General features: G+C 32.1%; 4 protein-coding genes across 10 annotated transcripts; 2 read left to right on the top strand and 2 right to left on the bottom strand.

Annotated features, from left to right (window-relative positions):
- The first annotated feature begins 626 nt into the window (after window positions 1-626).
- On the top strand, window positions 627-9,126 carry LOC144852106 (uncharacterized). Its single transcript, XM_078709814.1, has 10 exons — window positions 627-708; window positions 1,780-1,869; window positions 1,984-2,086; window positions 2,623-2,697; window positions 2,807-3,032; window positions 3,176-5,731; window positions 6,177-6,261; window positions 6,425-6,476; window positions 6,777-6,877; window positions 7,031-9,126. The coding sequence occupies exons 1-10, from the start codon at window positions 679-681 to the stop codon at window positions 7,157-7,159; spliced, it is 3,447 nt and encodes a 1,148-aa protein (XP_078565940.1). The 5' UTR covers window positions 627-678; the 3' UTR covers window positions 7,160-9,126.
- On the bottom strand, window positions 8,244-14,289 carry LOC144852109 (spermatogenesis-defective protein 39 homolog). Of its 7 annotated transcripts, none has more exons than XM_078709819.1 (16): window positions 14,130-14,289; window positions 13,735-13,809; window positions 13,278-13,530; window positions 12,566-12,616; window positions 12,387-12,443; window positions 11,978-12,060; window positions 11,396-11,557; window positions 10,768-10,904; window positions 10,472-10,499; window positions 10,289-10,362; window positions 10,075-10,165; window positions 9,643-9,774; window positions 9,331-9,462; window positions 9,079-9,162; window positions 8,687-8,881; window positions 8,244-8,506 (listed from the first exon to the last, which is right to left on the bottom strand). In XM_078709819.1, exons 1-16 carry the CDS (start codon window positions 14,151-14,153, stop codon window positions 8,486-8,488), a joined length of 1,599 nt encoding a protein of 532 aa, XP_078565945.1. In that variant the 5' UTR covers window positions 14,154-14,289; the 3' UTR covers window positions 8,244-8,485. The 7 variants fall into 7 exon arrangements, with proteins under 7 accessions (XP_078565945.1, XP_078565946.1, XP_078565950.1 ...); XM_078709820.1 differs by having other exon boundaries at window positions 12,387-12,440; XM_078709824.1 differs by having other exon boundaries at window positions 13,389-13,530.
- A 389-nt stretch (window positions 14,290-14,678) lies between these two features.
- On the bottom strand, window positions 14,679-17,964 carry LOC144851648 (small ribosomal subunit protein uS10m-like). Its single transcript, XM_078709210.1, has 8 exons — window positions 17,882-17,964; window positions 17,117-17,196; window positions 16,922-16,962; window positions 16,563-16,648; window positions 16,218-16,363; window positions 15,701-15,809; window positions 15,478-15,567; window positions 14,679-15,362 (listed from the first exon to the last, which is right to left on the bottom strand). The coding sequence occupies exons 1-8, from the start codon at window positions 17,900-17,902 to the stop codon at window positions 15,270-15,272; spliced, it is 666 nt and encodes a 221-aa protein (XP_078565336.1). The 5' UTR covers window positions 17,903-17,964; the 3' UTR covers window positions 14,679-15,269.
- Window positions 17,965-18,118: 154 nt separating this feature from the next.
- On the top strand, window positions 18,119-21,446 carry LOC144851649 (dynein axonemal light chain 1-like). Its single transcript, XM_078709211.1, has 9 exons — window positions 18,119-18,235; window positions 18,353-18,391; window positions 18,645-18,757; window positions 18,898-18,953; window positions 19,185-19,240; window positions 19,384-19,473; window positions 19,831-19,921; window positions 20,179-20,265; window positions 20,803-21,446. The coding sequence occupies exons 1-9, from the start codon at window positions 18,233-18,235 to the stop codon at window positions 20,850-20,852; spliced, it is 585 nt and encodes a 194-aa protein (XP_078565337.1). The 5' UTR covers window positions 18,119-18,232; the 3' UTR covers window positions 20,853-21,446.
- Window positions 21,447-21,485: the final 39 nt, after the last annotated feature.

Raw genomic sequence — 21,485 nt, 5'->3', positions numbered from 1 at the left:
CACTAGAACTTAAAATTTACATTATAAGAATCTCCATTTTATTATTCAGCCTACTATCATGTTTTTAATTCATAAAAATATGAATAAAGCATTTATTTTATCAGATCTTTGACGAGTGTTTTTCGGTCGTGCTTACCATCATGGCTATTCTAACGCTTAAGCACGATGGGTGGAGTTTCTAGAAGAGGCTTCACAAATTTGATTGGTCCGGAAAAAAGTACTTAACCAATCAAATGCACTCATATATAATTTACAAAATAAATTGAGCTATGGAATGGAGTCTTCATCAGCGGCTTTGGCTGTAAAGGAATTTGTATTCATCATAGCAGGGTAATTTCAACCGATTTTACTGTTTTTACGCTGAAAAATATCACGAGTGGGTTGCGTTTAAATCAAAAGTCCCGAAAAAAATAGGTAGCATTAGTTAATATTTATATTTGCTGTAAAGATTATTACTTTTTAGACAAATTTTACTTTTCCCGAACAAGATCGGATGAGTATCAGTGAAGTTGTGACCAATTTAAGCAGGGTTTTTAGTGATTTTGGTGACGTTTTCAGCACAAATAGCGCCACCTTCCTTTTCTATAAAATTTAGCGCCATCAGCCATTCAGCCTATTATAGCCATCCGTCGTGTCCACCGGCGGCGCGATTCGCGGTACTTTGAAAACAAATATAAGATGCTTAGAAAAAAAAGCTTTATTTTGCGGGTAAATAATTATTAACTGTATTATTATTAGCGAATACCTCTAATAATTAATAGATAATAACCTACTAACGATCCAGGGCCAGGCCTACTAGCTAGGTATTTCCGTCTAGGCGCCCCTAGTTAGGTAGCTAGCCTAGGTAGGTCTACTACTAGGCCTAACTAGGGCCTAGGCCTACTTACTAGCCTAGGTCTAGTAGGAGGCCTAGGCTAGCTAGGCTAGGCCGCTAGCTATTTAGGCCTAGCCTATATAGAGATAGGGTACTACTTAGACTAGTAGTAGCTAGCTAGCCTATAGGCCTACTACTAGACTACTAGAACTAAGCTAAATAAGGCTAGGCCTAGCCTGGCTTTGCTTGGCGGTGCTACTAGTAGGCCTACTACTACTACTAACTTAGTAACTAAGTAAACAGACGATCAGGGCCACGGACAATAATAATTGGGGCAATCATAGATAGCTGACGTGTAGCAGCAGTCGTGGGCTTGATTGATGTTCTTTTATTTTATTCTTATGTTATTTTTTGCTACCAAAAATATACCGTCTAGCAGAAACTGACCTTTTATGAATGGTTTAGTTCAAAACCAAGAATATCTAGGCCTAGCTAGATTTTAACTTGTCAGTTTTTGATGAGTTAGTTTTATCATCAGCACAACAAACACCACGTGCACGTACGTTAGAAAGCACAGAAAAAGATTAATCAATTTATTACATTTGTATCATGAACTCGTGGAAAGAACACATTTAATTTACTTTATGGTGAACAATTATAAATCCAATTCTTTCCTTTATTTTTATAATCGGCCCGATCGTCTAATTATGCTGGGCCCGAACATCCACAAAATTTGGCCCGAACGTCCACATAGTTGGGCCCGAACTACTACTCAGTTAGTACTACTACAGCACTACTAGTCCACTCTCTCTAGGGAGGCCTACTACTATAGCTAAGTCAAGAGTAACTTTACTAGGCTAGTAACCAACCATATGATGTATAGTACTAGTAATATGTCTAGTAGTAGTAGGCCTATTATTGGTAGTTACCTTCTTTTTTCATAACTTGACCCTTTTTTTTTTCAGATTGGAAAATATCATGTTTTGCTTTTACAACTAAGCATATATTACAAGAACCGTAGGGAAAGTGGTTGGTTCAATGATCACTGTCTACAGGTAATTTAAACAATTTTTTAAAATAGCATTCTTCTCAATCTGCACCTACCTAGGCCTATCTATTTTTTACATTTTTATATTTAAATTAATTTCTGCAATTTATCTTGTGTGAAGGAATTGCTAATGTTGTTAAAGGAACCAATTGGAAGAAGATTTGCTGAAAGTCAAAGAAAAACCAATAAAAAGAGAAAAGATGAGCAAGTTGAGATTGGTATTGGTAAGATGCATTTTAACAAAATTTTTATCTTCTTACAGATTGCAAAGATACTGATAGTGATAAGCCTACATTTTTTTAAATTTATTTTTTTTCTTGTTTTTGTTGATGATCCTTCTTAAAGTATCATCCTCAATTATAATCCCATATCGTAAAACATCAAAAAGAAGCCCATCTCAAAAAGAAGCCCACCCAAGAGTCTTTTAATGATGTTGATTTTTGTATGTTTTTTCAATTTGTTGGATAGCAATAATTATATTACCATATAATTATTGATATTTGTGGGCCAGAATAATTCATAAAAATGTGCAAGCGTCTTGGGTGTCTAGAAAACTAAGATATCTTAGGTCTTATAGTTTTATATACGGCCATACTGCGTTTTGGATATACGGCCATACTGCGTTGATACACCGGTTCTCGTCAGATCACCAAAGTTAAGCAACGTTGAATGGGAAACCGAATTTCCTCAATCTCCTTAGTTTTCTAGACATCCTAGTGTCTTACTAATATTAATAACCTATTTTATCATTAAAAAATAGGATCCATGATTAAGTATGGCTTTCATTTTGTGGATAAAGAAGTTTATCAATCATTCATACTGCCAGATGAAAAAGGTAATGAAAACTTATTTGCTATCACAGTTTCATTTCTGAATGAAGGTATAAGTTGCGTGTTTAAAGATAATTACAAATAAATACAGGATATTGGTTGTATACTTTATAGATACATTCAGGTCATTGGATTTATTTGATGAAAAGTTAAAAGTAACTGTGTGTCCAACAACAACAGCAGCAGCAGCAATCGATGATGACCAGTCAACATCCATTCTGATGAGTTCATCTCAATTGCCCAAAAAACAGCTTGGAATAAGTGACTACTTTAGCAAAGAAGAAACAGCGAAATTAGCTACAGAGTCTGCTCATAAAAAAAAGGCCCATCTAAAAAGAATGTAAGTAGACTTTTACGTGTTATAGGCTACTGCCATTCTTCCAACTGATGTCAAACACCACCCCAAAGATTTATACTTTTATTCAAGTAAGATTATTTCTTTTATAAAAACAATATTATTTTTTTACACTAACTTTGCTATAGTGTCAATCACAGAACCAAAGCAATCAAAACAGATTTAAAGGAAGATGCAGGATTTATGCTGCAAAATGAAAGCTTGGAAGATATGGAAAAAGAGAAAGTTAAACTGTCTGCTGCTGAGTTTATTGAAAATGACTTAATTGAGAAAAATATGCATCAAAAATGTGGAGAAAGTGATAAAAATATGCACAAAGAATGTGGAAGAAGTGATGAACATATGCACAAAGAATGTGGAAGAAGTGATAAACATATGCACAACGAATGTGGAAGAAGTGATAAACATATGCACAAAGAATGTGGAAGAAGTGATAAACATATGCACAACGAATGTGGAAGAAGTGATAAACATATGCACAACGAATGTGGAAGAAGTGATAAACATATGCACAAAGAATGTGGAAGAAGTGATAAACATATGCACAACGTATGTGGAAGAAGTGATAAACATATGCACAACGAATGTGGAAGAAGTGATAAACATATGCACAACGAATGTGGAAGAAGTGATAAACATATGCACAAAGAATGTGGAAGAAGTGATAAACATATGCACAAAGAATGTGGAAAAAGTGATGGTGATGCAGTGATTATGGAATGTGAAGCAGATAATAAAGACACAGAGGATTGGTTGTCCAATGGGAAGGTGATGTCACAGACTGTTTTTCCAGATGTGGAGGATCTTAAAGATGTCAAAGTTCAAGACACCATGTCAGATGTCAAGGTTCAAGATACCATTTCAAATGTCAAGGTTCAAGATACATTGACAAAAATTAAAATTGAAAACAAGGTAGATCGTAAACTGAAAAAAGAAACGAATGTACACCTTCAGGATGTCACTGTTAAAGAAAACATCACAAATGAATGTGCACTACATAACAAAGTTACAGAAAAAAGTAAATCAAAAAATACTTCTGACCAAGCAGCTCTGTTAGGACTACAAAATGCCTGTAAATCCAAAGCGACAGCTAATTTATTGAACCCAAAAGCACTAAAATCTATTACGTTACAAAATAAAGGTCCAAAAAAGCGAAGAAGAAGTAAACTTTCTTTAAAAAGACAAAATAAAGATCATTTGAAACCCAACGAGAGGTTACCTAAAAAAGCTAGAAGGTCTAGCAGTGTTGACTGTCCAAAGATAAATGAACTACCTAACAAAGAAAACAACAGTGAAAGTCAAATTAAATCAGATCCGAGTGTAAATGATCAACAATATCACAACCTAATGACGGGTGGCTTTACAAAAGGTGATATAATTGACAATTTTGTTCCCACAAAAAAAGAAGAAATGGAAGAAAGGACACTTCAAGTTGTAAATGATGATTTTCTACAAAAACCAAGCATAGTAGAAGAATCTGCATTGTCAGTAGGTGATGTTCTTAGGGAAACAAGTGAGAAATCACTAACAAGCACTAGCACAAACCTGACTGAGAAAAACATTTCAGAATTTGATGATATAAATATCATTTCAGATGTGGGAGAGGATGATTATCTTCCGACACATTCTGCAAAAACTGAAAGTTTTCCCAAGAGAATTTCTCAAGAAAACGGAGGAAAAGATTCAACACAGTCGGACACAAGTGAAGACGACGACGACAGCTGGATAATTGTAAAACCTGTCAAGAAATTCAAAAGGCGTCCATCACCAGATTTTTCAACAGATGAAACGGGTGAAGAAAATTGCCTTGCCAAAAAACAACTTTCCAGTTGCCTTCCTCAAAAAGTGGTTATGGACACTGGTAAAGAGGTTGTTTATAAGTATAAAACATGTAATGTTGATGAAACTATTGGAACAGAGACTCAAATGATGTCATATGAGGATGAAAATCAATGTCAGAGTTCACCAAATGAGAAACATGAAAGTGAATTACTAGCAATATCCCCTGAATTAATCAGTGATGAGGAAAAAGATGAAGGGATCAACGGACATGAAATAGAATCAACAGAGCCTTGTGTATTTACAACAGATACATCTGATGACGATCTCCCGAGAGTCAGCTTCTCCCAACAACTATCTGGTAAAGAAGCTCCTGATGGTCTTATGAATATGATATCTCTTAGTGATATGAATCCAAGATCACCAAAAGAAATAAGTAGTCCTGTATTTGGGAAAAGAAAGAGATTGCCATTAGTAGATAGACATTTTAAGAAGTGTACTCGATTGAATTTTGATTCTTGTGACACAACCATAAGTGAAGACTGTGAGACAACCAATGTGACCAAGAAACCAAAATATAAATTTAAGGATCGAGGCACGATGAAAAATAATCTGGGTTCAATTAAGATTTTATCGATAAATTCCAAGCCTTGTTTACCATCTACTAGTGCTGTTTCTACCCTTAAAAAGGATGTTGATAAACGTAAATCAAGAAAAAGATTTTCACAGCTTTGGAATGAAAAGGTTAACCCGGCTTGCTCTAAAAAACAGAAAACTGATCTTTTTAACTTTGGAATAACTGGAAGAAAAGACGTAGTGAATTATGGTTACAAGACGATAGAGACAGTCAGTGTAATGGATGATGAGTATGAATGTAGACTTGAGAATAGGATTCTACAAGTTAGGTATGTTTTGCTGATTTTGTACTTCTTTGTGGTTGTTGCATTAGCATTACATTATTCAGTAGAACCTCTCCTTTGGGGGACACCCCTATTCAGGGGACACTGCTAGTAAGGGACAAGCACAAGGCTCAATAGGGAGGGGTTCTACTGTTACTATAGTACTAACAAAACAGTACAGTATTAAGACCAATTTACATGGACAGGCTTTAACGTTAAGAGAAAAACCGCATGTTTGTCCCACGTAGAATCTGTATCTATCCTGCGCGGTTTGCCGCCCATCCGCTCCGCATTTTTGGTAGAAATACGAACATAGGCCTAGATTCTACATTTTTGATATCCACTTACCATTACTAATTGTTTGTGTTAGTAAATTAGCCTTTATGTTTCATGCTCTAAATAAATTTATGTTTAAATGTGTTAATATTTTAGTATTGCTTTATTTACATAGAGACATTGATGAATTGCAACTGGAGGAGATAGCGTATATGGTTTGGAAAAATGAGCAGTACTTAAGAGACATATTCCAAGGAACGGTGAGAATTGCCCATATAAGGAATTGATAAAGACCTTAAATAACAGATACTACAGAATGTCGCATGTTCATACCGTTATTGGCTCTATGTTCATACTATCCCTTAACCATGTGAATCAATATGGAAATAAAATTAAACACACAATTTTGTTTTTATTTTTCAGAGTAAATTTAGTAAACGACATATTTCTTTCAAACAGGGTGGTCCAAAAAAAGGTAAATATATTTGTATATCAATTATTAATCAAAGGGTAAATTACTGAAAAAATGCTGTGGGTATCGGTGGCTGGATATCAATGGAGAGGAAATAAGCAAAAAGCTAAATCAAAACGATAAAACAGGCAGAAAGAAATTTCATTTTGTATATCAATTATTATTTATGTTATGAGTTGATTCTGGGCATCTGGTAATAAATAAAGTTTAATTGATTCTGATATGAACTTTTACACTTGTGTTTACATGAACAATAATAAATACTAGATAGTTGACTGTTAAAATGAATACACTTCTTTTCAGCTGACTTGGACTTTCAAGTACCACTACACATGTTCTCAGATGAGCAAGTGGAAACTGTAGTTGAAACACTTGTCAAGATATTTTGTGCCAAAGGTCCTAAGGTAAAACAATTAATCTTGCATTATGGGTAATTAAGTTGTTGGAATAAGGTAAAATGCAAAATATGTAGTACATGTTATGTTTTGCAACATATTTGCTATGTTTTTTTAATTACAACTTAAGTATCACATTCAAATCGTTTTAATTTTTTCCAGTACTGGGATTACGTTATGAAAGTGTTATTAGCCGAAGCCCTGATCAAGATTTACATGGATCTACATCACGTTAGTTATAGCAAAACTCAAGAAATTATGGAAGAAAAGAAACAAAATCAAGAATATTAATTATGAATACTGTATACTGTAATCATCACTTATTTATAAATGTCACATTTCATGTTTTTATAAACTTGAAAATCTAGTGAACAGTTGCTTCTACAGCAATTTCACTTAGATACAAATAAAAGCTACCTCTGATACTTTTATATATAAATAATTATTGTATATAACCATAGTATTAGATGAGAATTTGTATAAAAAGACAACGATGTGGAAATAGGTTATTTGTACTTTATTTTACGTAAAACTCAAAGGTGCTTTTAATATAGTTCACGCAATATAAAAATAATAAAATTTAAAAGAATACATTCTTACATTTCTAAAACGATAATTATATATTTCATATTCATTTAAAATCTATTTACAATATTTGATAGAGAGCAAATGTTCTTTGTATTTACCAGTTTACCTATATTTAGATATTGACGCTCCTGTATGTGTAAACTGTGTAGATTTGCTAGGTGATGTGATAGGAAACTAAAGTACACCACAAGTTTGAAACTGTAATTTGGAATGTGTAATTATAATCTGTCAATATTATATCATTTATTGCAAGCACTCCACTACAATACTGTAAAGGGCCTTTCACACCTGTTCCGGCACGGTTCCGGTCCGGCGAATCGAACATCAATGTTTCGTTTTGACGACGCTCCACGCGGCTATGCGCCAATCGATATGCGCGTAGCCGCGTAAAAACGAAACATGGACGTTCGATTGGATTTGCCGGCGCCGGACCGGAAGCGTGCCGGAACAGGTGTGAAAGACCCTTTACTCTTCATTGTAATACGATAAAACATATATTTCAACCAGCAGCTAAACACAAATTTGTTACATAATTTATATTTATTGCGAAGGACTTATTTCATATTTTTGCATTTTATAGCTTCACTCGGAATGGTTCAAAAGGAAGAACATCCCAGCAGTCATTGCTGCTTCTGATTCTCTTATATATAATATAAATGTTCATTGCTTTTTTTAACCAAACAAAACAACCCACTGTTCATTCCACTCACAACATCGTTTACTAAAGGTGACACATTCTTTTATATATATTGTACAGTTAAAATTGGAAAGACAATAATGAAGGATATATACACAATAATTTACTGTTTAATTCTATCCATGTGTATGCTCACTGACATGTTAAATCTAGGTCAATATAACATTAGTCTCTTAGAACAAACTGTTGCTGTCGGACCTTGTTGATAAATTTCCTGTCCATTTTGTATTGGTCAAGTTTGTGTTTGTACACTGTGTGGTACTAAAGTTGGATAAGTTATCAGGTAAAATACAAACCACATAGGTTGGGGTCAACCAATTGTAAAACTACATTCATGTCTTCCATTTTATACTCTGAAAAAAAATAAGCATGTTGTTAATCTTCTTTGTCTAAAATACTTATAAAATTTGACAGTTTTTTCAGGTTAATACATTTCTATTTGATCTAATTTTTGGTCAAAATGGTATATTCAACAGAAAAGTGTTTAATAATTATTTTTTCAGGGGGACAATACATCTTTAATTAATACTTACAGTGTTCTTTAAAAGTGTTTGAAGTTGAATGTCCTCACTTGACCCATACGTGACCTCAGTCCTGTAATTCTGCAAGCCTCTTAAGTCTCGCATTTGTTTTAGTGTCTCTATGACAACAGAATGGATCTTGTACTTCTTGGCAGTTTCTAATCTCTTAGTTGTATCATCCATCATCAACATGTATTTTTGTAATATCTGAAAGACAAACAAATTCATTAATTTGAAGAATTGGAATTGAGCAGAGCTCTATTGAATACGTTTTTGAAAATCGATTAAGTAAGAAAACACATTCTATAAGCTCCGAGGCCCCTGGATTTAGTTAGTGACTGCTCATAGCTGTTGCGCCCACTTTTGGGAGGTTTGTTAAAATGAATGTGAATATAAACACTTACATCGTTTGGCGCTTTTGCTTTCAATAAAATTCCCACAATTCTATCAAAGCCCACTGTTGGTTTCTTGGTTTTCATTATCCATTTCTGTTTTTAAAAAACAATGTTAAAAAAGAGAATTGAAAAAAGAACACCAATCTAAAAACACAACACCAATGAAATTATGGTTAGCAAAAACTTAGATTACAATTAAATAGACAACATTAATTAAATAAATACAGTATATTATATTAAGAGAAAAAATGATTTGAATACCTTTGGTGCTAACAGCGTGTCTAAGTCGGCCCATTTACGTTGGTTAGCACATGCTTTAGCTGCTGTCATTACATACTGCTTCTCGCTCATATTAAATTCTTTAACTAAAGATTCTGGACTACTTATTGATGACTGTAAAAACAACATACAGATCAAAATAGACAGTTGATTAGTAAACATTACTTCCACCCCAATTTGATATATTTTGAGAATACACTTTTTTGAATACTTATAACTGAGGATTCATTGCCTAGATCTTTTTTAAACTTCATGAAAATACAATACTGTACATAGATAGAAATGTCCACACACCTGTGATTGGTTAAAATGATATTTACAACAATAATATAAAGTTGTTATCAACGGTAGAAAATATAATTCTGCTTCTTTTGGACAATCTGCAAAAGGTGGTTTTCTTTCTCTACTTGCTTTAGAGTCTGCACCCTTAGAATAGAAACAATGAAATGGTTACTACTTGTATGATGGTATTAGTGTATGGAGTACAATGATATTACTAATACAGTGTCTATCTTATATGCCATAAAAATCGTTCCATGTATTCAACTTTATTCTGAGGCCAATTCAGTCCACTTAATAGAGGTGTCCTTGAATAGGGGTGTACTAAAGGAGTTTGATGAGACACTTTAATTCTTACAGTTTCAATATGATATCAATTTTAGCTTAAATTTATAACAATTATATAATGCTAAACTAAATTTATAAATCAAATCATTGTGTACTTACCTCAATTAAAATCTGTTTATTTAACAGTGAACACTGTTCACGAAGTAATACTGTTTCACGATGAAGTATCTTGGATCCCTCAAAATATGAACTAATAAAATATAAAGGAATTGTCCATTAAGCATTTTCTTACCTCAGACATGAATAAGTTAAGGTTTATATGAACATATTCCGACCTCATTAAGTTCATGAATTGAGTGTTTCAAGTACTTACTCAGTGCATTTTTTCATACTTTGATATCTAGCTTGTGGTGAGCTTTCCTGCAGAGTTAACCGGTATCTGCACATCTAAAAAATACAATATGATAAAACATGAGTAAACGTTTCCTCTTGACAACCATCAAGTGCTTTAGAAAGTAAGATAAAATGATAAAATGGATTTTAAAAATATACTTACAGCTGCTTCCTCTTTTCGTCCAAGAATTCTAAAAATAAAAGTAAACAAATTACCGATAAAAGAATAGATGATAAAACCAATACAACAAGGAACTTAAAAACTGCTATTACAGTTTTTCGACAGATGAAATTCGGATCCACAGTTAATTAGATAACAATAGGACTGGCCACATTTAATCAACAAACTGTCAAGTGGTGGTTTATACCTTTACAGGTGTGGAGTAGCCAAGAATGAATTACAGTACTGTACATAATAATTGGAGGTCTTTGAATTGATTGGAGGTGAAGACAACTTACTGGAGCTGCGAGGCTAAAACTTCTTCATCTCCCATTGACCGTAGATACACTGCATAGTGGTTTATTGCTACAGGTCTTTTACGCAGTTCACTAATAAATATTGAATTCTTTAATGTCTTCTTGAGAAATAAAACAATCTAAAAATATAAAAATTACAATTACATTTTCCCACTGTGAAAATATCTCTCAAGCTATTTTGGGTTGTGTGTGTGTATTTTGTGAACATAAATCATTATTATTTATTGACTGAACTGAGATTCGGAATCTTCTTCTCAGTAGCTTACCATTAAATCACTTAATTTCATGATGTATATCTAAAAGGTCTTTTTGTTTTGATAAATCTAACACAGCAAATAATCTTACTGCAGTAATAAAGTTACCGTCAAGGTATTCAATGGTTGATTTTCAATACTTACTGCAGTAATAGTATTACCATCATGGTATTCAATGGTTGAATTTCAATACTTACTGCAGTAATAGAGTAACCGTATTGTTATTCAAAAGCTGAATTTTAATACTTACTGCAGTAATAGAGTTACCATCATGGTACTTAATAGCTGAATTTCAATACTTACTGCAGTAATAGAGTTAACATCATTGTATTTTATAGCTGAATTTCAATACTTACTGCAGTAATAGAGTTACCATCATGATATTCAATAGCTGAATCAAGAAGTGTAAGTTTATCAGGTAACGACTTGTACATCTCTAATGAGAAAGGCTCTCCCATCACCATTCTGATTATTGTATCTGATACCTTAGGAGCATCCCATCTTGATCGTTCTGAACTCTGATAAAAAATGTGAGCAGAACATTAATTACTTATTATACAGCACTTTATCCAATTTTGCCCAAAATAAATGGCCGAGCGGTTAAGGCAGGGGCGCCGTTTACCGTACCTAAAAAGCCAACAACATCGGCAAGGGTTTCAGGCCGACTCGCTCCTTGTTCTGGTGGTGGAACAAGTCTTTTCAAATAATGACTATAAACCGTAGGTCCAGTGTTCACAGTTATAACCTGTGTGCACTTTAAAGAACGCAGTTCATTATTCAAGAAGAGTAGGGGTTACCAAATCACAAAATAGAATACCATCTATCTGATAGGACAGTGATTAATTCACTATTGGTAATCCTTGGCCACATTGCCTAAAGACATAAAATAAAAAAATATAAACAAGCAGAATACAAATAGACTTCATTGTTTTCATCACCTGTAGTTTTCTCTTCAGTGAAGTAACTTCTGCGTACAATTTAGAAACTTCAGTATGGCTTAATTTGGAGTCCCTTTTTACAGCTGAAATTAATATCCAAAGTAAAAAGGTCAAAATGAAATCATTTTTTTAAACACAAAACAATGCAAAAACAAAATGAATATGTCAAGAAAAATTGCTCAGCGTATCACTAAATGTAATATCACACCATTATCTCAAATCTACGAAAAACGAGATGTTGCGCACAAAATACATAAAATTATGAATGACCCGACGCATCCATTACATTGTTGTTATAACCAAAATAGGTCTGGTATTAGACTTTGCCCACCACGTAATGTGCGATGTCGTTTTAGAAATTCATTTATGCCAAACTCTATTCATATTTTTTAACACAATCCTACTGTACCTGATTCAAGAGACGATGCTGAAGAGGAGGTTGGTTTGGACAAGTTCTTAGTACCTACTAAAAAATAATTATTTAAGAACGTTATAAAGCAATAGATTCATAGTGCATCAGGTAGCAGAGATATGCATCCATCATATGTATAGTGGAAATAGAAACAATTGAAATGAAGATGATAGTACCTGTTTCTGATGAGGTTGTTAATATAAATGATGGTTTTGATATCTTTTCACCTTTAATTAATAATAAAATAAATACAAGTAAATTAATGATATTATTATTTTGTAATAACAATGCAAACTTTTAAGTGGTTTTAGTTTCTGCTATTTTTTTATCTAGGTTAGTAGCGTTTTTAAATAATGCAGACAAATGTGCTCCCTAATTTTTATGCTGGATAACTATCTTTATAAATAAACAATTATTATTACATGTTAAATGTGAGTGCAGATGAGAAGAATTAACATTATTAATCTACTTTAAATTAGTGACATATTAAGTGAATTTAAGTTTAGAAATCACATTGTAGATGTATAAGCTGTGCAAATTAAAAGGTTAAAAAAGCTTAGTGATGAAGCAAAAACTATTTTAGAACCAAGAGAACAGAGGTTGGTTAGTAAGTGGGGGGGGGGGGGCAAGACTGGGGTGGTAGTAGCTATGTCAAATGTGTGGATAATGGATCAAACTCATTATTTTGGATCAAACAATGACTGATGGTTCTCCAATTCAAACCATATTTATGTGTTAAATTTTGTTTATTTTTTAACCAAGTGCACTGAGACTTATGAATTGGTACATGAATTTGAATTAGTTATAAAAGAAGGCAAAAGAAGAGAAGATAATGGTAACATGTTAAATGTTTGGAGGATGACAAAATAAATTTACACAATACGTTACCAATCGTCAAACTAGCAGATTTTTTGTGATAACTTTTACTGGCACTTGTTTGAGTTGGCTTGGGTTGTTCAGGCTTGGGTTCAGACTGGGAGGATATTTCTTTATTTGTACCTGTTTTTGGAAAATTGTTAGCTATCTCTACTGGCCTAGAAGGCTTTGTAAATGATGCATTTTTGTTAGTTCCCCTGGCAGATGTAACCTGTGAACCGGTGAACTCCTCTATGCGTGTACCTGTCCAATCAATTATTTCATTCTGAAAATTAAAACATGGATTATGTTTTTTTGTATACTGCAGTATGTTTTCTTATCATCAGTAAGATCAAATAATTTTATAGGTGGAATTGTGGTGCATATCTGATTAAAATTTTTTTTTTAAATCAAAATGTAAATGGATATTTGAAAACATAAAATTATGCAAACAATTTATTTTTAAAGCTATTTCTTGCAATCAGCTCACCTCGTCATCTGCATCATCGAAGAAGTTCTGCCGTTTTTCTTTTTGGTTCCAGTAACCTTCATCTTCCTCATCTCCCTTTTTGTTTTAATATACAATAATTTTAAAATTTAAGTGAAAATTTATTTTATTTTTAATATTTCTAAAAATTTAGATTAACTTCATCTTTAATATAATAAGAAACTATTGGGGAGCAGTGTACACAAATTATCGACAGACCCACCTTAGTTTGGAAACCATTTTTAAAAATAAAAATTAGCTAGGCCCATGTATGGTCACATGAGCAGATAGGCCTACACTGTAAAAAAGCTGCCGCGCCCCCTTCTCAAAGTTAATATCGACAGAATGACATAGCTGGGCCTAGCTTCCAACGTAAACCACTCCCGTTTTAAGCCTACCTTTAATGAATATCTTACTGACATGGCTACTAAAAACTATAACACTTATTGCAAAGGAATTTTAAATTTAAAAAAATTGTTTTTGTAACATTCAAAAATCAGTTCCTTGTTTACAGGTGGTGAAGTCACACGGTAATTTCTTATTTTAGGCTGTGCTTGTTTTCTTTCTTTTCCGGTAAAAACAAAATACGCCATAATGCGCATGCTCAGTGAGCGCAGAGTAGTAACGCCCACCTTAGTTTAATTATTGCATTAAATATAAATCAATTACAATATTATTATTGATTAAATTGTATTATATTATTAGAATTTATCTTTTTCATTTATATTATTACTAATTAGAGTAAGTATAGAAGCAGATGATTTATTTTTTTAAATCTTTTTAATATCATCAAAACAAACAAAAATAACAAATATTGTTTGCATGTGAAATCAAATGTTGATAAAAGTTTGCGGTACACATAATTCTGAAAATAACTGATAAATAACCTCGAGAGTGAGAATGTAACAAAACTACACAGTGAATAAAATACAATTAATTAATTTTTGTGTTATATTTTATTGATCAATACTAATAGTATTCTTTTTCAATTGTTACCATGGAAATTAAGCAACAAACGACATTTATAATAACAGTATGGACAAGTTTGAACTGAGTGCATTCATTTTTGCTGTGTTTTATTCAGGTCAATTACAAATATTAATTTCTTGTCTTAAACTTCCATCAATCCAGAGCAGTGTTGCTGCCAATTCATATTAGTTTCTTATGCTGGCCAGCTGCTAAATCTTATCCAGGTCAGTGATAAATAAGTCCAGGTCAGTTTCTTTAACTTTTACACAATCCACAGCAGTAGCAGTAATATCAGGCCAATTTCCAATGGTATTATATTTGCAGCCGCTAAACCTTATCCAGGTCAGTGATAAATAACTCCAGGTCAGTTTCGTAAACAAGTTCAGGTCAGTTTCCTAAACTTTCACACAACCCCACAGCAGTAGCTAATTATTTCAGACCAATATTCACTGTGTTTGATGTACAACCACTAAGTTCAAGTTTTGCTCAAGTTTTTTTTCTCTCAATTTCAATTTGCAAAACTTGTTGAACTGTGTTAACTCATCAGTGCCGATTCTTGAATACTATTATTAAACTTTGAACTTATCTAGGCCAGTGACTAATTGATCCAGGTCAGCATCTGATGGCGGTTTGATGTATTCTGGCATTGCTTCAAGTGCACACTAAAAATGAACAAAACGTCAAAATATAACTTTGCTGTTTATTGAAATAAATATTAATATATTCCAAAGTTTGGGTTATAGTCAAGACACCGGAATGCTTCGAGAAAATACTGACCTTTGTGACCTTCATCGCCACTCCTTCAGGTAAATTTCTCTGAATGTACTCTAGAAAAACACTTGCAGTAGAACCTGTTAGATGTTTAAACTATAAGAGAAAATCAACAAAGTAAACAAATGATTAAAATAAAAATAATAGATTTTTTTAAATATTTATTTAATATTTCCCTATCTCCTTCCCAATAAAGTTGAGGTGTTGTATTGAGTATTTGTCTACTTACTAACATAACTCTATAATGTGTTCTGATTTCATATTGTACAAAGTGCTTTTTATGAATAAATCGTGATTTCAGGAGTGATAATCGCTTCATGTGTTTCTTGGGTTTCGTTCTGCAAAGACAATAAAGTGTAGAATGTAAAAATGTCAATTCAATTTATTACGTCAAAATTATAAACATGGTTTTAAATAACATACGCATAAAATGACCGATAACTAGCTAGATGCGAGGACTAGCTTGGCTAGTAACAAAGTAGGCAAACATGGCAGAATTTTTAGCTACAATCTACGTATTTTGCGGTCAATGTATGTGATTTTACGAATCTCATGTTTTACGTACATCTTTCGGTCCAGTACCATACGTAAATTGTAGGTTCTACTGTATTGGACACTGATACAGAAACTTTTATGGAAATTGAAAGCTCAAAACCCCAGAACTTACAATTTAATAAGGACAGGTGTAGAATAAAACCATACAAACTGTAAACCAAGCATGACAGCAAAAGACCTTCATTACTTACACACTATCCAGTGTTATATCCAATTCTTTGGCTGCCATGGAAACAAACTTTTCATAACTGTTAAGCACGGCTTCATCATGACCTTTGACTCTAACTTCAATTGATTTGTAAAGTTCATCGTCTTCTGTAGTTGTTTCGATTTTTGGCTGGGATAAAAAAAAATGTTACAATAATTTTGGCACAGTATTGTGTTATTGGTTTAACTTGTAATTTGCTATAAAAATATATGGGTAAATCATCAAACTTTAATGGCTTTATTTGAGGATTATCAAGATGATAAAAAATGGCTACATCTGACCATGCTAAAATGGCTACATCTGACCATGCCAGATAATCATACAGTACCTCCTCTTTCCTGACTGTGTCTGAACAATAGCGAACAGGTGTTGCTGATGATTTTACCAATAAAGTGCATCTCTCATGTGGAAGTCCTAAACAACAAATTTTTGAAAATTTAGAGTTTATGAAAAATCATTTTTATGAAAATTCAAAAGTTGAAACCTCTATTATATTAGTCTCTTGGTTGAGATGGATGTGACATTCCTATAAATAAAATTATAGTCTAACATTTTGTATAACATAATTTCAACAATGAATTAGGTTAATTTGCCTTTTGAGTTGGTAGAAGCAATGACATTAAAACAAGATTCCAACAATTTACAGCAATATCTCCTAGTAATAAGTACATTTTACAAAAATCTTACCACTAATAGATAGACATCTTAAAAATGGAGCAAACAGACTTCTGTCATAAAAAAAAAAATTATACAAGATATTATTAAATTGTTATTACTTACAGTGTCAGTATGCTTTAAATTGAGCATGCTCTAAATTGAGCATGCTCATACAGTACATAACATCTGTTATAAGTTATACATACAATTTGGACCATCACTCACCTGTTAATTCCATTCACATCTTTAAGAAGGTACTTCAATAAACCTGATTGATGAATATATTTTCTTGATAAAAGCAAACGCTGAAATTTGGAAATAATGAAATATATTTAAGCATTATTAGGATAAATATAATAAATTGACAAAAATTAGGTTATTAAAAATTGAGAAAATATTGTATTTTTTCAAATAAATCTTTTTTATTTTATATAAATTATTTATTAATTAATTATAATGAATTAATTTTTATTATATTATACTATAAATAATGTTTATTATTATTAATAACTAGGAGGTTGGCTACTTAAACTATAGCTATAGGCCACCGCCTAGCTAGAGTAAAGGGCTAGGCCAGGTCTATTTATTTATTTATTTATTCAATTTCCAGGTATACAAACAGAAAGAAACCAACATTAACAAACGAAGTGTGGATGGAGTACCATGAGGATTGCCAACAGTGCAAGCACTATCAAAGTGGGTCTCCAATACTCCAAACCACATACATAAATCACATATTAGACTATTTTAGAGGGCGACTTGACTAGCATCTCTACTAGACCCGTAGTAGGTAGCTAAAAGTATGCTTGCTAGCCTAGCTTAATTTAATAGGCCTAGCCTAGCTAGGCCTAGGCCTCTTAGCTAAACATTTCCAGCATATTATCTGGTTATTTCATAGAGTAATCTCATAAGATACATTGATATTTACTGTTATAAATCAGTATTTAATGTGTTTTTAATCATTTTAAATAAACCACTTCAAAAACTCACTTGCGGTATGGAGGCTGCCATCTTGGTTTCAGATTATTTGACATGTTGAGTCCGTACGTATATATATATCATAATGTTAAATAAGCAATTCAAATCTAAAATATCTTCTTCTAGACTTAATTTTAAATCCAAAACAACATATTTTAATATTTATTTTATAAGAAAAATAGTGTGACTGTTATATAGTGTGAATTAATATGAGTGAATATAACAATGCTTGATAAAAATCCTTTTCCTTCCCGTCATTCTTTGATATTGCCATGGTCACAAGAGGTCACACATAAACTTTATGATTTACATTTTTACTGATTCAGATTCAGAGAGGGTTAGAGTTAATTATTCGATAATAAAATGGTATGATGGAATACTTTTTTATATTTCTTATTAACTTCTACATATTGTAACTATTCTATAGTAGCTTAAAATGTAATTAGTTTTAATTAAATGTGTTTTGTCTTTTTTCTTATTCAGTCTAAAGGAACAACGATCAAAGATGCATTGGCCAAATGGGTAGGCCTAGGTTTGCTTGTCTTTTTAACTCTTCCCTGATTTTCTTGACTCAAGAACTACTTCGCACTGTATAATTTACATCTAATCTAGACCAATAAATAATAAATACCTTAAAAAATGAGGCATCAACTGTCGACAATAACAGCTTCATTTGACAACAAATCATTAAATTTATTTTAAATTTTATATACAATTTTGATACATAATTTGTTTTTTCACTTTGCTTATTCAACCAACATTTTATATAAATTAGGCCGAAAAAAACAAAGAATGTCCACCTTCAGAAGCAAAAGTAGTGCGGCTATACATGCAAGTTCCCCCTATTGAGAAAATGGACGCTTCATTATCAACTCTTGCCGCATGCGAGTAAGTTCAGTTAAATAATACCATTTTAAGAATAATTAATATAAAATTGTTCTATATCTTTTGTAACAAAAAATTTCTGTTTACTTTTATGTATTTTGTATAAAGAAAAAATAATTGCTATGCTTTCTTTATTTTAACAGGCAGCTGTCTCTATCAACAAATTGTATAGAAAAAATTGGAAACTTGAATGGGCTAAGTAAGCACAGTATTAGAAAATACAGTATCAGATTATATAGAATCAGCCACTTTTACTGTTTAATACTTTGAATATACAATCTCTTTGCATGGATATACATACTTTTATATACACTCTGTCGGAATGTTAATTTAGTTCCCCCTATTGAGAAAATGGACGCTTCATTATCAACTCTTGCCGCATGCAAGTATATTTCAGTTAAATATAAATTACTCATTTTTATCTTTATAGAAAATTTAAAGATTTTATCTTTAGGAAGAAACAATATCAAGAATTTAAATGGTTTGGTGAGTTCAATATAATCTAAGATTTTGTCAAAAACATTCAGATACATTCAGAATGAAAAAACAAAATACTATGTAATATACAAGAAGAGTATCATTGAACAATAACAACCCAGATAGTAATCAAATACATGGTCTTTCAACAGGAAGCTGTCGCAGACACACTGCAAGAGTTATGGATATCATACAATTCTATTGAAAAGCTGAAAGGCATTCAAGTATTGAAAAAACTAAAGGTGAGAGAAAAAAACTAAAAGTGAGAAAAAAAAACTAAAGGTGAGAGAAAAAAAATAAAGGTGAGAGAAAAAAAAACTAAAGGTAAGAGAAAAAAAATTAAAGGTGAGAGAAAAAAAATAAAGGTGAGAGAAAAAAATACTAAAGGTGAGAGAAAATTATATGATTTAATAACTTTCCCAACCAATACCATCTTCGGAAAACCAGAAAATATCTAAAATCCAGACTTTTCCAAAACTTACCATTAAAAAAAAACCACTCGGAATGCCAGAATTAACAGAAAACCCCGACAATAATCAAGTTTCAAAGGGCGTTGTATTTGTTTTATTGTTGCATTTTTTCTCTTCTATCTGATTAAGGTACTTTACATGTCAAATAATTCAGTTAAAGACTTTGGAGAATTTGAAAAATTAGCCGGTCTGCCACTTCTTGAAGACATTGTGTTTGTTGGTAGGTTCATTTTGTTTTGTTCATTTAACTTTATTGTAAAAATGACAGATTTTTACCTATAATAAAGCTCTGTTTACACTATCAAACTAGTTTGACAAATAAAGAAGTGTAATATGCCAAATGGTAGTGATATGACATAAAGTTTGATAGTGTAGACAGAGATTTATTCTAACTTTTTGTTAATTTATTGAATGTATGTTAGTATTCATTGTCTTTATTTTGAGTTTTTATGTATTTTTTATTTTGTTTTTGTGTAGGCAATCCTCTGGAAGAGAAACACACTGCAGATGGAGATTGGCGAGATCAAGCTACCAAACGTTTACCTAAACTAAAGAAATTAGATGGTAACTAATTATTAAGATTGTAGCTATGAATATAAATTATTATTATTTGTCTGTCTGTTTCTTTTCTTAAGCTCTCTCTCTACACTAATATGTGCCCAAATATGGTAGTGATATACCCAAATATGGTAGTGATATACCCAAATATGATAGTGATATGACATCATCATGTATATATATGTCACATAAATTGTGATAGTGTAGACATAGCTTAATGAATGGAGAGCAATACATTTAGAGAGTTTTAGTAGTCTAATTCTGTTAACAATTGCCTACTGTTCTTTGTACTTGCACTTTATTCTTGCACTGATCCTCTTGTTTTACTCCAAACACACCTTAAATCTTACCCCAGGCGTTTTGTGCACAAGCGCCACTTGTTTGGAACCAGCTTCCACTCCATATCCGTCAAATCTCTTAAGCAATTCAAGTCACTTCTAAAATCTCACCTTTTTCAATAATTCTTGTTGGTCTTTTAGCGCTGTGAGACATCAGTAAATAGCACTTTATAAAAGTTTATTATTATTATTATTTTATTTACAGGCGTACCTGTTATCAAGCAGGAGGATGAAGAGGGTGAGGGCGACGATTAGAAATAATGTAAGCAATGTTTTCATAAACTCGCAGATGAAGAAAAGAAAGAAGAATTTCACCAATTCTATCAACATCAGTGTTGTATTCAAATCAACATGAACACAATAAATGTTTCAAAAAGCAAACTGAGAGATATTAACTGCATATTAATCACTTGACATTGACAAGTGACACAATGACATTTACTTTTGTTTGGTCAGTGAGAAGTTGATAATAGCAAAACTGTTTTAGTTGTACAAGTGTAAATGCCTTTTTTATAGATTTCGTCATGTTTGTTCACGGCATTGACAATTAACATATTTAAAATAAAGAGATAATGATTTTCTTTTTACCGCTGAAACCGTTTAGATTGTACAAAATGTATAAAATTTATAGTAAACGTACTCTAATTTGTAAAATATTTTGTATTTAAAAAAAAAGGAATGTAATGCTGTATAACGTTTCCAATATCCAATATATTACATTTGTTTCTAAAATATAGTAATGGAATCATTAGTGCCATTGCTTATATTAATGTTTGGGATAGTCATTTACCAAGAGTTTTCCTGTGTATTAAAATTGTCAGAATAAATTACTTGAGTGTTACAACTGTATTATTCTGTTTGATTTTTTTGTTATATATATATATGTTC

Source organism: Antedon bifida, chromosome 9, assembly GCF_963402885.1.
Source record: "Antedon bifida chromosome 9, ecAntBifi1.1, whole genome shotgun sequence".
Lineage (NCBI taxonomy): Eukaryota > Metazoa > Echinodermata > Crinoidea > Comatulida > Antedonidae > Antedon > Antedon bifida.
The sequence above is the reverse complement of the archived record's forward strand: the minus strand, read 5'-3'. Positions and strand labels throughout refer to the sequence as shown.

Coding starts and splice junctions, on each gene's coding strand:
- LOC144852106 (XM_078709814.1), top strand. CDS start 679: ATGCTTAGAAAAAAAAGCTTTATTTTGCGG. Junction 5,732..6,176: donor AATAGGATTCTACAAGTTAG/GTATGTTTTGCT, acceptor TTATTTACATAG/AGACATTGATGAATTGCAAC. Junction 6,262..6,424: donor GAGACATATTCCAAGGAACG/GTGAGAATTGCC, acceptor TTTATTTTTCAG/AGTAAATTTAGTAAACGACA.
- LOC144851648 (XM_078709210.1), bottom strand. CDS start 17,902: ATGGCAGCCTCCATACCGCAA. Junction 15,810..16,217: donor GATATAACACTGGATAGTGT/GTAAGTAATGAA, acceptor TTGTCTTTGCAG/AACGAAACCCAAGAAACACA. Junction 15,568..15,700: donor CACATTATAGAGTTATGTTA/GTAAGTAGACAA, acceptor TTTCTCTTATAG/TTTAAACATCTAACAGGTTC.
- LOC144851649 (XM_078709211.1), top strand. Junction 19,241..19,383: donor TCAAGAATTTAAATGGTTTG/GTGAGTTCAATA, acceptor GTCTTTCAACAG/GAAGCTGTCGCAGACACACT. Junction 20,266..20,802: donor TAAACTAAAGAAATTAGATG/GTAACTAATTAT, acceptor TTTTATTTACAG/GCGTACCTGTTATCAAGCAG.
- LOC144852109 (XM_078709819.1), bottom strand. CDS start 14,153: ATGTCAGTAAGATATTCATTAAAG. Junction 13,531..13,734: donor TCGATGATGCAGATGACGAG/GTGAGCTGATTG, acceptor TTTAATTTTCAG/AATGAAATAATTGATTGGAC. Junction 12,061..12,386: donor AGCATCGTCTCTTGAATCAG/GTACAGTAGGAT, acceptor TATTAATTTCAG/CTGTAAAAAGGGACTCCAAA.